The sequence below is a fragment of the Peromyscus eremicus genome, chromosome 7 (genome assembly GCF_949786415.1).
Source record: "Peromyscus eremicus chromosome 7, PerEre_H2_v1, whole genome shotgun sequence".
NCBI classification, from domain to species: Eukaryota; Metazoa; Chordata; class Mammalia; order Rodentia; family Cricetidae; genus Peromyscus; species Peromyscus eremicus.
This window is the reverse complement of record NC_081422.1, coordinates 20005199-20021259: the sequence shown is the minus strand read 5'-3', so window position 1 is coordinate 20021259 and position 16061 is coordinate 20005199. Positions and strand designations below refer to the sequence as shown.

At 39.1% G+C, this 16061-nt stretch overlaps 1 protein-coding gene across 2 annotated transcripts in view; it reads right to left on the bottom strand.

The window, feature by feature from the left end:
* The window catches only part of Npsr1 (neuropeptide S receptor 1), a 197341-nt gene that overhangs the window by 155062 nt on the left and 26218 nt on the right, over positions 1-16061 (bottom strand). For both annotated transcript variants that reach the window (XM_059267528.1, XM_059267529.1), the window contains exon 2: positions 5749-5881. In XM_059267528.1, the coding sequence (XP_059123511.1) occupies positions 5749-5881 (133 nt within the window). The remainder of the gene's footprint in view (positions 1-5748; positions 5882-16061) is intronic.

Here is a 16061-nt window from a genome sequence, read left to right as displayed (position 1 = left end):
GTGTGATAAGGCTTCACTGGGAATAGCCTAATGGGCACTGTCTGTTTTGCCTCTAACTTTGGGATATTAGCGATTTTTAATTCCTTTACCTGATCTCTGTAGCTTGGACCTTGAATGTTCTTTCAAAGCCCATGTGCTGGTAAAGGGATGATTTCTCACCTGTGGTCCTCTTTCAAGGTGACAGCATCTTTAGGAGTGAGAGCCTAGTAGAAGAAAGTTAGACCACTGGGTGTGTGCCCTTGAAGGGGACATTGGTACTTCGTTTCCTCCTCTACCTCTCTTTGTTCTGGCCATCGGGAGGTGAGCGGGTCTTTGGTCAAATGCTCCCACCATAATTTTCTGTCTCTTCAGAGTCCCAAAGGAAACACAGCCCTGTCACAATGGACTGAAGTCTATGAAATCATAAACCAAAGCAAACAATGTCTTTTTACAAGGTAATTGTCTACTTTGTCACAGTAATGGAAAGCTAACCAATACTCATTCACTATCCTTTTCTTCTCCTCTTCAATTTTAACCTTTTGTATGCTACATTTAAGACATGTATCTTTTCAGACTATAACTGGTAAATTTTAAAATATATTATGATGAACTTGTTATCTTGGTTTGATTATTTAGTCTGTACAAAACGCAACTATTATTATAGTTGATCTTTTGGTCTAATAACTCTAAAATTTTTATCTCCTTTCTTAACTAACCTCCTTTAGAGTAAGTGTATATTATACAATATGCTATGTAAAAATTTACATATTTTTGCACTTATTGAGGACTATATTTTATAACTCTTTTGGATTAAAAAAATTTCGTATTTACCTTCAAATCTGAGCTCTCTTTAGTATTGATGGACACTTAGTAATAAAGATAAAGTTCTTTCTAATTATTATAGGTTATAGTATTGGGTATAAACTGACAAGTTCAAATTATTTGAAATAAGACCACACAAGATGCTCATAACTGGAACCATGTAGCTCACAATTTAAAATAATTCAGAAGGCTTTTGTTTTTGGCCATGAGAATTTTAAGCATAAATGTGAATCCATGTATTTGCTGGTGTGTCCCTCAGTATAACTGGCTCTGGTGTTTGCTGGTGTGTCCCTCACTGTAACTGGCTCTGATGTTCTTTCTTTAGATAGAAACTTATTTTCTCCCTATAAAAAGACTGAAACCTATTGTCTTGGAAATCTAAATGGTATGATTTGGTGGGAGTAAAAAATAAGGCAAAAATAAAATACGAAGAAAAAGTTAGACATCTTTGACATATGAGAACAGACATTTAGAAATAAAAAGTTTTTAAAAAGTAAATGTAAGACCCAAGATTGAGTCAACATAGAACTGAGAAATTCTAGTGGCAGTTGACAGTTGAGAGAACATAAAGTATGCAATTTTTTGGTATTTGCTTTTCAATAATCTCATTATGTTTCTTAAAATGTTCACTAAAATCTTTTAAGCACAAAAATTCATATTTCTACAGGTAATCTTAAAGAAAACAAAAGAAGTGTGTACTAGGTTACATGATCTGATAAAAATGAGATGTCTATGAGAATGAAAGCCAGGGCTCAGAGGAGACCTGGAGGAACCAGGGGAGACAGGCAGCCAAAGACACCAATAATAGGGGCTTGGGGCTAGGGAACGTTGGAGGAGTCGCAGGGATGTGGATAGGTGCATATACTCTTAAGAATGGGGTTCCTCAAGGATGCCTGTATCTATTTATGTCCTCCATCCTTACTCACGTCTTCTTAGCTTTGCTACCAAAGCCTCAGAGATCATCGCTCCTTGTTTGTGGAGTCCTTTCAATAGCTTCCATATATACCACATTTTAGGACCCTGAACCTCAATCTTAGACTTATGGAATATTCTACTTGTTCAAAATTTTTCTTCACTTGAAATACTTCTGATGTGACCCTTTAAAGGTTTTAAAATATAAAAACATTGTCTACAACACCACGATAAATTCACTCCAGGTTAATCAGATTATGAATTAAAATAGGATATTCATCTTCCCTATTTGGTGATAGATGATAAAATTTCAATTATTCCTTTGTGATTTGTGGGAAAAAATTTAAATGTCAGGTCAATATCCTTTCTACCTCTAAGTTTTCATACCATAATGAAATACACAATTCTTTAGTGTGGATTCCAACATTGCAGCCCAAGAAACACAATGAAAGACAGCTCTATCACCTTCTCTTGTGGTCTTTTGCATTTTAGCATGAGCTGGATGACACTAAGAGTGAGAAGTAGGACTTCCGTTGGTGGGAGAGACTTCTATCACATACCTCACCTTCTTGAGTAGAGGTCCCTTTAACTTCTCATATCTTTTTAATGGTGGCATTGGTTTTCACAACTCAAGTAGTACAATTCACAGTAAGTTGTTAGAAAATGAAGTGGTGGTGGGGCTTTAGGTTTAATTTCTTTTCCTATTGCTATAATAAAATGCACAGACAAAAGCAATGTAGGGAAGATGCTTTCTTTAATTCACAGCTCCAGGTTTCCTGGGAGGGAAGTAGAGGCAGCAGAAGCTGGAAGCAAATGGTCACTTTGCATCCATGGTCAAGAAGCAGAGAGCAACAGATGGATGGTGGTACTCAGCTCCCCTTCCCCATTTTATACAGACCATGATCTCCTGCCCAAGAAATAGTCCCCTCACAAGTAAGAGGTATCATCACACATTAATTAACATAATAAAAGTAGTCCTCCACAGGCAAGAGTAGAGGCCTGTTACTAGTGATTTCCTTTGAATTGAAACATGCCCTTCTGGTGGGAGAAAGGAGAATCACATGACTCAGGAAGGAACAATCTTAGGCATCTCTGAGAACCAAAAAATAACAATTTATAAGATCCCTCCTCCAGGAGCATTCAGCAGGTACTAGGAGGAACAGCCTGTCTGACCTGGGAAGGCAGAAGCTGGCAGATTGCTGAGTTTGAGGCCAGCCTGGTTTAACCATCGAAAAAAGAAAGTTGGTGAAGTTGTAATTGAAGGGCAGGGGGTACGTTCCAGCCCTAGTAAACAGCAGAACTTAGCAACTCTGGTCACGTGGTTCTGGAGTTAAGGATACATGAAAGGGGTGATGGAATCTTCCTCTGTGACTAAGGAAAGCCACTGAAGCCAGGCATGTGTCAGGGATGACCCTGAATGGAGGCCCAGAGAGGCCATTGTGTGAAGCTGTGAAGTTGAAGCCTAGATTACCTTGGAGAGCCCAAGACATTGGAGATGCCAGAGCCATGGGATACCTGCTGAGGAAAGCAGCTAACAGGGAGTGGAACCAGACCAAAGTGCGTTGCAGTCAACAAAGCTGAAAGGAGTTGGAGTTCTGAAGAGTGCTTTGATATCTGGCATGGAGCTGCAGAGTTTAGAGTTTGCCTAACTGGTTTTTTGTCTTCATGTGGTTAGGTATTTTCTCACTATGCTCCCTTCCCTATGTTTTAGAATGGTAATATATATATCCTGTGCCATTATATGTTAGAAGTATATAATCTGTTCTTTTTATTTTTATTTTATAGGAGATTATGGTTAAGAGAGTCTCAGAATAGACTAAACATTGTTGAGACTGTGATAGACTATGGGGACTCTGGAAGTTAGACTAAGTGCATTTGGCATTATATTGTTACAAGCTTATGGGGGCCAGCGAGTGGAATTTTGTAGTTTGAATGTCATTGGCCCCATAAGCTCATAGGGAGTGGTACTATTAGGAGATGTGACTTTGTTGCAGTAGGTGAGACCTTGTTGGAAGAAGTGTATCACTGTGGATGCAGGCTTTGGGGGCTCATATATGCCTAAGCTGTGCCCAGTGAGAGAGACCACTTCCTGGTGCCTGAAAGATGTAGGGCTCTCAGCTACTTCTCCAGCATCATGTCTGCCTGCACACTGCTATGTTCCAAGATGATAATGGACTGAACCTCTGAAAATTAAGCCACCCCAATTAAATATTTTCCTTTATTAAAGTTGCTGTGGTCATGGTGTCTCTTCACAGAAGTAGAAACCCTAACTAAGCCAACACCTACCTCAAGGCTCAGGGATCTTCTCAGGGGTTGAGGAGAGTAGGAAAATGTAAGAGACACAGGTTGTGGATGACTTCAAGAAAGCAGTATTTTCTGAACACAGCAAGGCAGTTACACATATGAACTCACAGTGATTGTAACAGCATGCATAAGAACTGCACAAATGCAGGCTGGAAAAATAACCCCAGAGTGGAAAGGGGAAAGTGAGTATAAAATCCCATCTCTAGCATCTCTAGCTGGGGAGCTATTGGCATTTGATAGGTGCTGGGAAGGACAGTCTTAGTTTCCTTCAACTATGTGACCCATAATAGGTTGACCACACTCTAGGGCATGCCCATACCTAAGAGTAGTTGACTAAAACAAACTGGAATCAGTGGGTTTAAAGAGAGATTGAGAAAGAGAAAGGAATGATAGAGTTAGAGATGGAGATGGTAGAAAAGGAGGTGATAGAGATATAGATGGAGATAGAAATGATAGAGATGAGGATGATAGAGGTGGAGATGATATAGAGAGATGGTTACCTATCCTTCTATATAGATCTTTCTCTCTCCCTCTCTCTCTCTATCATATATTCTATATATATGTGTGTAATATATGCATATATAATATACACCAATGTGTATATATATATTATATAATATATATTAAGGATATGGTTAGATAGACAGAACATAAAGTTGGGTGGGCAGGGACGTGTTGGAATAGTTGGAGGAGGGGAGTGAATATAATTTAAATACATTGCAAGAATTTTTAAAAATTAATTGAAACATTATTAAAGAAATACAATGTATACCAATTTTCTTTAAGAGAAAAAATATAGTATTTTATTTCTCATATCATGGCTCAAACTAAATTCCCAAGAAGTCTCAGCCATTGTTGCAGCTGAGGCAGTAAATAGCAGATGTTGAGATGAGATGAGCAGCCCCTGTGGACATTTACCATCTTTCCTGTAGCACATTACAACCTTTTTTGCTTTTACACTTTTCCTATAATTTAACCCCAGTTAAACTGCTGTGGCATCCATCTTGCTAGCATACCCCTGGGCCCCATGCCTGGTTCTGCAGGGACTCTCGGTGAGCCTCATTCGGCCCATCTCTCTCTGGCCTGTGGAGCAGTGTTCCCTCCCTCCTCACCCCTTCCTGTCCCTTTTGAGTAGGCCCTCTGCCACTGTGACCTTGGCCTGGGACCTTCCTTTAAAGTGCAGTTTCTCCCTTGGCATATTTCTCCCTTCCCCTTCCAGATGTTCTGTGTTCACACCTTTTGAACTGGATATTCCCAATGCCCATATTTGATCTTTCAGATCCGAGATATCAACTTATTTTCATGCTCTCTCCAGCAGAGGTTTTCCACATCACTTGTATTTTGAAAGCAATGTCCATAGACTTTAATCTGCAAAGGACTAAAGACGTCACATTTTATCATCAAACATAGACTATTGTAGTTGATTTTCTAGGAAGAATATATTCCTCATGCTCTTAAAAATAGGATGATAAAATCAAATGACCTGGAGGCTATTGTGTATAGGAAGGTTGAAGCCCTACAGATCTTCTGTGGCGACACTGAAGGCAGCATTTTCATGTTGCTAACATAGGAATTTTTATGATGGAATCTTATGGACATGTAAATGTGCTAAACTTGTTAGAGGAAATGTTCCAACATGGCCTTTATATCCCTATAGAAATTATCAGACTTGATAATGCTTCAGGAATTTTGCATACAGTTTTCTTCTCTCCTGCTGGTATAGTCACTTACCCGTGATGGCCAATTGAGTCACAAAGAAGGTCATTCTGGACTTTCTTTTCCTTCTCCAAGTGGAGAACAGCACAACAGAGTTTCCCACAATGGTGAAGACAAACAGGACCCACAGGGTTATCAGCTGTTCTGTCTGCAAGAAATAGAATAGCTTGAAACAGAGCAGGTAAAGGACCAGGTGCTTCCCAGGACGGATGGTACAGGCTGGAAAGTGTTTTTCTGGATCCTTCCTTACTCCCTTCCCCACCCCTGCCCAGGGAAGCTTGATCCCTTACAGAAGCAGTGAAGTAAATTGATGCAAACAAAAATTCTTCTTCTTTGGCAAGTAATTTTAACTTCGTGTGAGAGGTTAGGTTATATAAAAGAATACCACAGTCACAAGATGTGAAAAGAAGTGTTTAAAGATAATAAGATAGGTAAGTAAACTCTTCAATTTGGTGAACTATTGTGCAGCTATCAAAGGTGAAGTGATGAAGACTTGGTAGTGACACTGAAAATACTCATAGTATAATATACAAATGGGAAAACATGATAAAATTTTATATTGGGTATGACTACAACTTTGCAAAATTTCACACATAGGGACAGAAATGAAGTGCACTAAAATGTTAACAGTGGTTATTTTAGGTAGTATGATTATGGGTTATCTCTCTCTTTTTCCTTTGACAAATTTCATAAGATGGTAATATTAAAGTTCTGCTGAATAATGTATAATTAATAAAAAGAGCAGGGATGCCACTCACTTAAAATGCCAAGTCCCTCAGAAGATGTTTTTTATGCTCACTTCAAATGGAGCATTTTATCTGCTTGATATCCATAGCACAGAATAAACAGAGGAACTGCCTAGGCTAGACTCAAGGTGAGATATATTGTGAGGCTTGTGGGGAAAGGACATGGGCCCAAAGGAATCCAGAGGAAGCCAGAAATCAAAACCAAATCAGCCAAAGCAATCCAGGTGAGATCATTTTAGGAGTGGGCCAAGAATGCAAGAATCTCAAGTACAGATCAAATTCCGTGTGTTAGGTAGCTAGATTCGGAAACTCTGCTGCTTGGCCAAACATGAGTCTGAGACATTGAAAGCAAGTATTTTTGTTGACTTGATTAGCATGCATTATCAGTTGATTTTGGATGAAGAGGATTCTCCTCCACAATGTGAGCAGACTTGTGCAGTGAGTTGGCTTTCAATGAGATCGTGTACTAACAAACCCCTTTAAAGTTGAAAATATCACTTCATGTGTGTATTTAGTATATCTAACACATCAATCATCATAGAACATTTACATTTACATTAACATTTTAGTGCACTTCATTTCTGTCCCTGTGTGTGTAATTTTGCAAAGTTGTAGTCATACCCAATATAAAATTTTATCATGTTTTCCCATTTAAATATTAACCTATGAATATGTCACTACCAAGTCTTCATCACTTCACCTTTGATAGCTGCACAATAGTTCACCAAATTGAAGAGTTTACTTACCTATCTTATTATCTTTAAACACTTCTTTTCACATCTTGTGACTGTGGTATTCTCTTATATAACCTAACCTCTCACACGAAGTTAAAATTACTTGCCAAAGAAGAAGAATTTTTGTTTGCATCAATTTACTTCACTGCTTCTGTAAGGGATCAAGCTTCCCTGGGCAGGGGTGGGGAAGGGAGTAAGGAAGGATCCAGAAAAATACTTTCCAGCCTGTACCATAGCTTAGCCAACCTTAGCTGTGTTCAGAACACTCACATTAAGTCACACTTAGACACAATTATCTAACATAAAAATCTATTTTATGAGAAAGTATTAAATATCATATGCGATCTTTGGAAAATCATAGCAAACAACTGCTTCCTTTCATGACAGTGTGGCTCACTGAGCACCATCCTCCCTGTTCCCACTAATGACATAGATATATAGGATATAGATATGATAGGATAAAAGGGTAGATTAATGAACCTACTTTTAAAGAACAACAACTTGTTTGAAATGTTTTACATTGGTATACATTTTACTTTATGTTTAAAATGTTTTACATTAGTATAGATTTTAGTTTATTGATACAAACTTAAAGTTAATTTTGTTATACTGTATATATATATATATATATATTATTCTCATTTGAGGTATTATGTTTATGTAACTCATTTAGATTTTAATGGATAATTAAGAAATACAGATTAATAATTAGTCTTCTATGATAGTCAAACTTGTAGCCATGTTAGTTAAGTTTTCTAGGTATACATAGATAAATTTCAGATAGATAGGTAATCTTCAAACACTTCAAAGGCCTACAGAATATGGCATTTAAAATGTTTTAAAAATTTAGACTTTCTGGACAATGAGACATGTCTGCTCCTGGCAGCACCAATTTACTTCAGAAAGGAATATGGGCATCAAAGACACTCTGTATGGAGTTTATCTTCACCTTGGCAAAAATAGCCATTTGGGCAAGAAATTGTTCTTGCCTGGACTGCTTGATTGACTGGACGTACAAGACCCATAAAAAGGTGACCACTGAACTTTAGATTCCTGTTTCACACACACAAAATGGTCCTTTAGATTCCTGTTTAACACACACACAAAAACTGCCAGACATTCTACAGCACACCGAAAAAAATGGCTGAAAAACTCTAGCCCTGTGGGCTGAAGACAGATGTCCCAACTTTACAAGAGAACTTTGGATGACTGTCCAGGCTGTCAGCTGTCTCTGTCTACCCTGCAAGACTCCTGAAAGTTGCTTGCATCCTCCCGTTTCTCAGGTAATATTACATCCTTCTAAGGTCTTTGATGTAGTTGAAGCTAGATAGTTACAATTTTCCTTAGTTATGATAAAAGATAAGTTAGATATAAAACCTTAAACTCACAAATATAAGATTGATAAAATATCTTCTTTAATATTGTAACTGTAATTCTTTCTCGGTAATTGTTTTGTTATATGTAATTTTACTATGTTAAAGTTAAAACCTTCCTTTTTGAAAAAGAAGAAAAGGGGAAGTGCTGTGGATATCGCTCTGTATAAATAAACACTGATTGGCCAATAGCCAGACAGGAAGTATAAGCAGGACTAACAGAGAGGAGAACTGAGGAAACAGGAAGGGAAGGGAGAGATGGCCTGGAGCCGCCACCAGGACAAGGAAGATGTAAGGTACCGATAAGCCACGAGCCAAGTGGCAAAGTATAGATTAATAGAAATGGGCTAAATATAAGAGTAAGAGCTAGACAATGATAGGCCTGAGCTAATGGCTAAGCAGTTTAAATAATGTAAGAGTCTGTGTGTTTATTTTATAAGTGGGCTCCGGGACTGGCGGGACTTGGGAGAAGCTGGAAAGAAATTCTCCAGCTACACACCAGCATCACAAAAGAAAATCAAACTGCTCATTGCTATCCCAGGAAAAAAATTCCATATTCAAAATTCAAAGCACCATTTATAGAGCTGGGAGTTTGGCTCAGTGTCAAGTGCTTACTTACCCTTGACAGAGCCATGGGTGGTAGCCTCAGGACCACACAAACACACACAAAAAATTATACTGAGTTCTTTCACACCACCATAAAGTAAAAAACTCAGGAGCTGAAGCATCAATAAACCAAGGAATACACACACACACACACACACACACACACACACACACACACATTTATATATCTGTATATATGCTCACACTAATAATCCTTTCACTGATACTCTCTGTGCATGCCAAGCTCAAAACTAACACCATTTGCCGATTAACATAGAAATTAATTCTAAGTTATGTGATAACAGAAGAATTGATTCCTTTTTAAGAAACTGGAACAATGCAGACCATATCCTTTTCAGTTGCTTTTCCATTTTAATCAACTTCCCTTTCCAAGGCAAACATCATAAAAACGTTTTTTACTGTCAATTAGCACACAAAACATTAGTTTCATTATGACATTTTAAAATGTGTTTTTGTTGAATCCCCTCCTCCCAGCTTCTCCATTTCCCTGACCCCACTTGTGGCCTTCCCCAGACACCTGCTTCCCACTGTCGTGTCCATGTGTTCAATTGCTCACCTGGCAATCGGCTCCCTAAACAGCTTTTTTTTCCTCTCACGAGGACTCCTTTATGTTTTTCATAGCCAATGCCCACATTCAGACCTGCACACATAATCAGATCTTATTAAAGGCCATGCTTCCCAGCAGAGAGAAGAATCTATGATATGTGTCTTTTTGTGTCTGGCTCAGCTCACTTTATATAATTCTTTCCAGATTTATCTGTTGTCCTGAAATTTTCCCAGTTTTATTTTATTTTAGATTTTAAAAGCATACTTTATGAATAGCAAGGTGATTTATATGTCATGTTATTGTTTTTCATTTCATTTATTTATCTAATAATTAAAACTTTATTGTAAAGAATTTGCAAATAAAATACATTACACGCTGAAATTAGGCAGATCCAAAGTCCACACATCTCAATGAACTTCTATCCAATTAGAGTGGCCATTTGGAAGCAGCAAGGTTCACATGGGTTTTACATTCTCACTAGAATAATATAGTTCTTTATGGTTTGGGTTTTTTGGTTATTTTATTATTTTCTTAAAAGAGGGATTCTCATTGTGTATCTCTGGCTGGCCTGGAATTCAATATGTAGATCTTCCTTCCTCTACCACTGGAGTGTTGGGGTTAAAGGTACGCACCACCACTCCCAGACCTATGAGATTGTAGTTTTAAACAGAAGAAAACAGGAAACTGTTTCAGGTTACAAAGTTCCTCTCTCCAGAACAATTATTTTTAAAAATTACTTTTCCTAAGTTGGTCAATACAAGAAATGTATTCAATTACTAGCCATGGCTAGTTCCATTGCAGTGACTGGCCATGGAATTAAAAAGGAAGCCCAGGTTTACAGCCACCACATCAAAGGGATAATGCATGCTGGATTCCTTAGGAGTGCGAAAATGGTTCTTGCTACTGCAATATGTGGGGAGTTGAATTCACATAGTTACCACAGCTGGTGGAAGCCATAACAGAGTTAAAACTAGAAAAAAAAAAAAAAGCTATGTATTTTGTTTTATGGCTTATGTGCCTCTTTCTTGATTTCCTTTCTAAACTTTTAGACTTTACTCACATATTTTTCTTTTAGCCAAATGTGGTTCTAAGCAAATATAATTTTGATGACAGTGTATATCCTGCTTGTGCTTTGGATAATAGTTTATAAACGTATACATGAAATAACAAATATGTAGTGTTATGTTGTATGTGTATTTGTTTGTTGTTTACTGCAGTCAACATATTGTACAACTTGTTTGTTTTGCTCAGCAGAAGTGGCTAAATAAGAGTGATACTTTCACACAAGAGAATAAAATATTTCACTTCAAAGTGAATTGATGGGAAGTGAAAGATGCTTCAGTGGGTAAAGGCATTTACTGCCAAGCCTGGGAACCTGACTTGGATTTCTATGATCCACATGGTGGAAGAAGAGAGCAGACTCCAACAAACTAGTTATGCTCTCTACACATGTGCTGTGACATATTTGTACACAAATCTACACATGCAATACATAATACACATACAAAGATACATACATGCATTAATGTAACAGAACAGATGAATGGAGAATGGGGAGATGGCTCAGTGGGTTAAGTGCTTCTGTGACAATATGAGGACCTGAGTTATGACTCCTAGCACACGGCGAATGCTAGACACAGATGTACATGTCTATAATCTTAACTCTGGATAGGTGGAGAGATCCCTGGAGTTCACTGGTCAGCAAACGACAGTAACATCCTAAATTGTTTTGAGACAAAGTTTCTTGCTAAACCTGTAGATAATCATACAGTATAGGCTTACCCTATGGCTAAAGACACCACACTCTTGAGTCACAGAGCATGGAGAAACTGAGTTGGTACTAACTCGGATGCTTCACCCCTACTGACTAGATTTCAGAAGAGGTGAAAGAGAGATTGCAAGAGCCAGAGATGCTGGGTAACTTCAAGGGGACAGGGTTTTTCTAGACACAGTTGCATATGTTCACTCACAGCAATTGTGACAGATCTATACAAAACCTTTGCAAATTCAAGCTAGACAAAGTTCTAGCATGCAAAGGGGGATGAGGGCATGAAATCCCACTGCTATTTGAGGAGCTATTGATACTTGACAGCTTGCAGGAGGCAGAAGATCTGATTTCTTTAAAGATACAGCTTCTACAGGTCTTCCGCATGCCAGGGCAGGCTCCACTCCTAAGATGAATTGGACAGTACAAACCAGGCTCAGTGGGGCCAATAAAAAGAAATCTCAAAGTTGGGTTGTAAGGGAGGGGAGGGTAAAAGTTACAGGTGGGGTTGGGGGAGAGAAGTAAATATGTTCAAAGTACATTTTATGAAATTCTCAATGAATTAATAAAAATGTTTTTTAAATGTTATATGGAGAATGATGATGTCAACCTTTGGCATAGAACACACACACACACACACACACACACACACACACACACACACAATCTAGTAAAAATAGAATGTTGAGTCAGACTGTCTCACTCACTTGCTCTTAAGCATGACAGAATGTGGTCCCTTTGGTTGCCATATTAAATCCTAAGCCTCCCTGCCAGGTTACAGAGATAGAAGGAAGTTCTTAGGATATCTCACAAGTCTCCGTCCTTGTCAGAAGTCCAGGATAAATCTAGCACTTATGTGAATCCTAGAGTATATCAGGCAATATTTCAGTTCTCTATCCTAGATTTGCAGATGGAGACCAGAGTTTCTGGAAAGACCATGGCCTTGGGCATCATGAAAGAGAAGTAGGGCAGACACTGGCAACGGAGAGAAGAGGGAGACAGAACTGAATGGGAGAACCACAGGGCTGATCTTCGCTATTTTGGAGGCTACACATAACCTATACCTTACCTCCAATGTGCTTGTCATTTCCCACTTAGAGAATCACTTCCTTGCTAACTGTCAAGTCAGAGGCTTTGACTCTTGTCCTCTGCTCAAAGAAAGGTTATATGTCTGGATAACCTGCTACTTCAGAAGCAATCTTCCTATGAATGGCATCCAGAAAGCCCAAGGAGGTAACGTTATTAGCCTGGAAAGGATTGTTTGGGCTCTAATGGGAAAATTTAGTTTTGTTAGAAAAATGCTGCTTTGAGCTAGACAAACAACTCCCTGCCAGGGGCTAATACAGCAAGGGGTTCTTCCATGTATCATACTGACACTTCCCACTCAGCAAATGGTGTTCTGGTAGTGGGGCATGAACAATCGATTTGATCATAGAGAATCTATCTTTTAAACATTGTAGATCAACTTGGAGAATGATGTAAAAGCTGCTAATTTTGCTTGGAAGGTGCGTTTGTGGAGCTGATTGATATTGATACAATAGAGGGCTAGGGAGGGGACCAAGTGTGTATGTCCTGAATATAGTCCTTGTTAACTGTACTGTCAGGAAAGATGGTGAGAGAGGTACCTGTGGTTCAGGAAAGGGTGAAGGAGGCCTTGGGCAGGCGATATGGTATGTAAAGTCAGTGGGGCCACAGAGTACTCTTGCTCAGCCCATGGAAGGAGCTGCAGGGGTTGATGGATTCATACAGTGCTGAGACACCAGTGTGGGCTATCTTTCTCTAAGGTATCTATCTAGTTATCTCCGTGCCCTATATGTTTCAAACAAGTTAGGCTGTCAGGGAAGTCCACAATCCCCATACACAATTCTTGTCTGTGAACTGTGATCACAGCTACAAGGCATTGTATGTGTTGGAGGCCTTTGAAAAGTATTTCTCAAAGTTTGGGTTATGACTTAGGTAACTTCATAGTATGATTTGTTTAGGATGATCCTTATATGGACATTTACCAAATAGTTATGTAAACTGACCTTTATGTCCTCAAAGTGTCACGGTTTGAATAGTAAATTAAAAACTAACCCTAGTCTGAGTGGGACATTGTGTGGGCTTCAAATGATATACTCCAGCATTCATCAGCACTTAACAATTACTCTGTCTTGAGAGACTGTAGGGTTGGGCCATTTAATATCTGATAATGGTAGGCCCAAAGAGATCTCTCCAGTACTGCACTCATTGAACATTGCAACACATTCATTTCAACCCTAGTGTAAAAAGGAGGTGGGTCACCAATAGCCACCTCCATTATCCCACCCAGAGACTCCAGATGTACTATTTCTTTGGGATTGTCACTATATGCATCGTGGATACCATTGAAAAATCCAAGAAAGGACACCATTGCCTGTAGTGCTGTTCTTCACAAGATCTTGCACATTTTCACTTTTCTGGTACTTACGTGAACTTGCTCCCCCATATTTGCTGACATACCATAAAAAGATTACCAGAGGTCAAGGTGAACCGCTGTTTGCCATGTCTAAAGCTTCAAGGTGAACTGCTGTTTACCATGTCTAAAACTGTGTGGGAGGTAAGGCTGCCTGCTTATCCCTGTGCTCACCATAACAGGGAGAGTACAACTTTGTATCAATCTGATAGGAATGAAGAGATGGGGGAAGGCTGGACTTCCCCATTCCCACAAAAAAGAAATAGACGTGTCTCTCACTCAGGTTTTGGAAAGAAAGGGACAGCACAGACATTTAGTCTGTAAGAGATGGCAATGCCTCCAAGATAGGGTGTCAAGAAATGAAACAGGAAGTCAAGAGTTCAGGGTTGTGCAGATGGCCTACTTGAGCTAACAATCCAAAGGCCTGGGTTGAAGCACTAACCAGCAATGAGGCTGGGCTAAGAACTGTCATTCAAGGGTGTTGTGTTTGCTGTGGCAATTAGATTTGAAGAAGTTGATGAGATCATCTTGAGGGATCTCTCTTAATAGTAAAAATTCCACCATACATGATATCAAAAATGACAATATTTTGTCTTAGTTGCGTTTTTTATCGCTGTGAAGAGACACCATGACCATGGCAACTCTTACAAAGAAAACATTTAGTTGGGGTGGCTCACTTACAGTTTCAGAGGTTCAGTTCATTATCATCATGATAAGGAGCATGATGGTATGCACGCAAATATGGTGCTGGAGTAGTAGCTGAGTCCTACATCTTGCAGGCAACAGGAAGGAGATGGAGACACTGAGTGAAGCTTAAGCAAAAGACCTCAAAGCCCACTTCCACAGTGACACTTCCTCCAACAAGGCCATACCCACTACAGCAAAGCCACACCTCCAAGTAGCACCACTCCCTCTGAGATTATGGGAGCCAATACATTCAAATTAACACAGATATGCCAACACAAAGAAGACAGTAAAATCACCCATGTCCAACTGAGGTATCAGAATGAATGTCTTAGCAGCCACATAACTGTGATGTTTTTCTTACATCACAGTATATTGAACGAGGGACTTCCTGGCACTTGACATATATCCCCTTATTTGATCTTCCTAGCACCCAAATAAGAGAGCCTTGTTCTTAGGTTTATGGATGAGACCATTGCAAAGCAAACCTATTTTCAAATGAAATCTGACCTAAGTTACTTTCCTTGCTCAGCCATTTGGACTGTAATAGCAGGAAACACTTCCTCTGATCTATTTAGTAGCTACTTGTTTTCTAATATTAAGACACATTGAAAGCTATTAAAGTGACTCTCTATTGGACTTAATGGAATTTTAGCTGTTGTTTTAAATCGTAGACCTACCTACAAAAGATCTACAAACACCTACCATATGCATACATGCATCTAATTCCAACAACACCATCCCTATATGGGAGAGAGTGAATCAAAGTAGTAGTACATATCCAGATATTGCAGAATTGCTAATTAACCCGGGAATCCATTCTTCCTATTGCTGAAGGATGGAAATGAGTGTTGTCAGTGTCCCCACAAAGACAGGAACTACCTTTTATCAATGTGTTCCAGTTCCGTGTGTGACAAATGCTTAGAGTTTTTGGCCTGCCTGTCTGTATTCTCCTTCCTTCCAGCACTGGGGTTTCAGATACGGGGTTTCACGTGGGTGCTGGAGATCCCAACTCAGGTCCTCATGCTTGTGAAGCAAGCACTTTACCAACCAAGCCATGTCTCCAGGCAAACCTTGTATGTTCTTTATACTTCATGTTTTTGCCTGCTTTGATTGCTATAGCAAAGTCACTGATCCTGAGGGGTAATGCATAAAGTGAGTCATTTACCCAAAGCTTTGGTGATTCAGGAGAATGATATATGATCTACATCTTCTTGACTCTGGTGAGGGCTCCTGGCTAAATTACAAGTTGGCAGACACCTTTGTGATGGGAACATTGATAAGAGGAGGGATCATACGGTAAGACAATAAGCAAGCATGATTTATGAGCCAGGCCATGGGACCTATTCTCTCCAACAATTCCTTCCAGTTAACACTATAATTAAGCTATTGTAGCTTAACTGCCTGCCACAAGATCC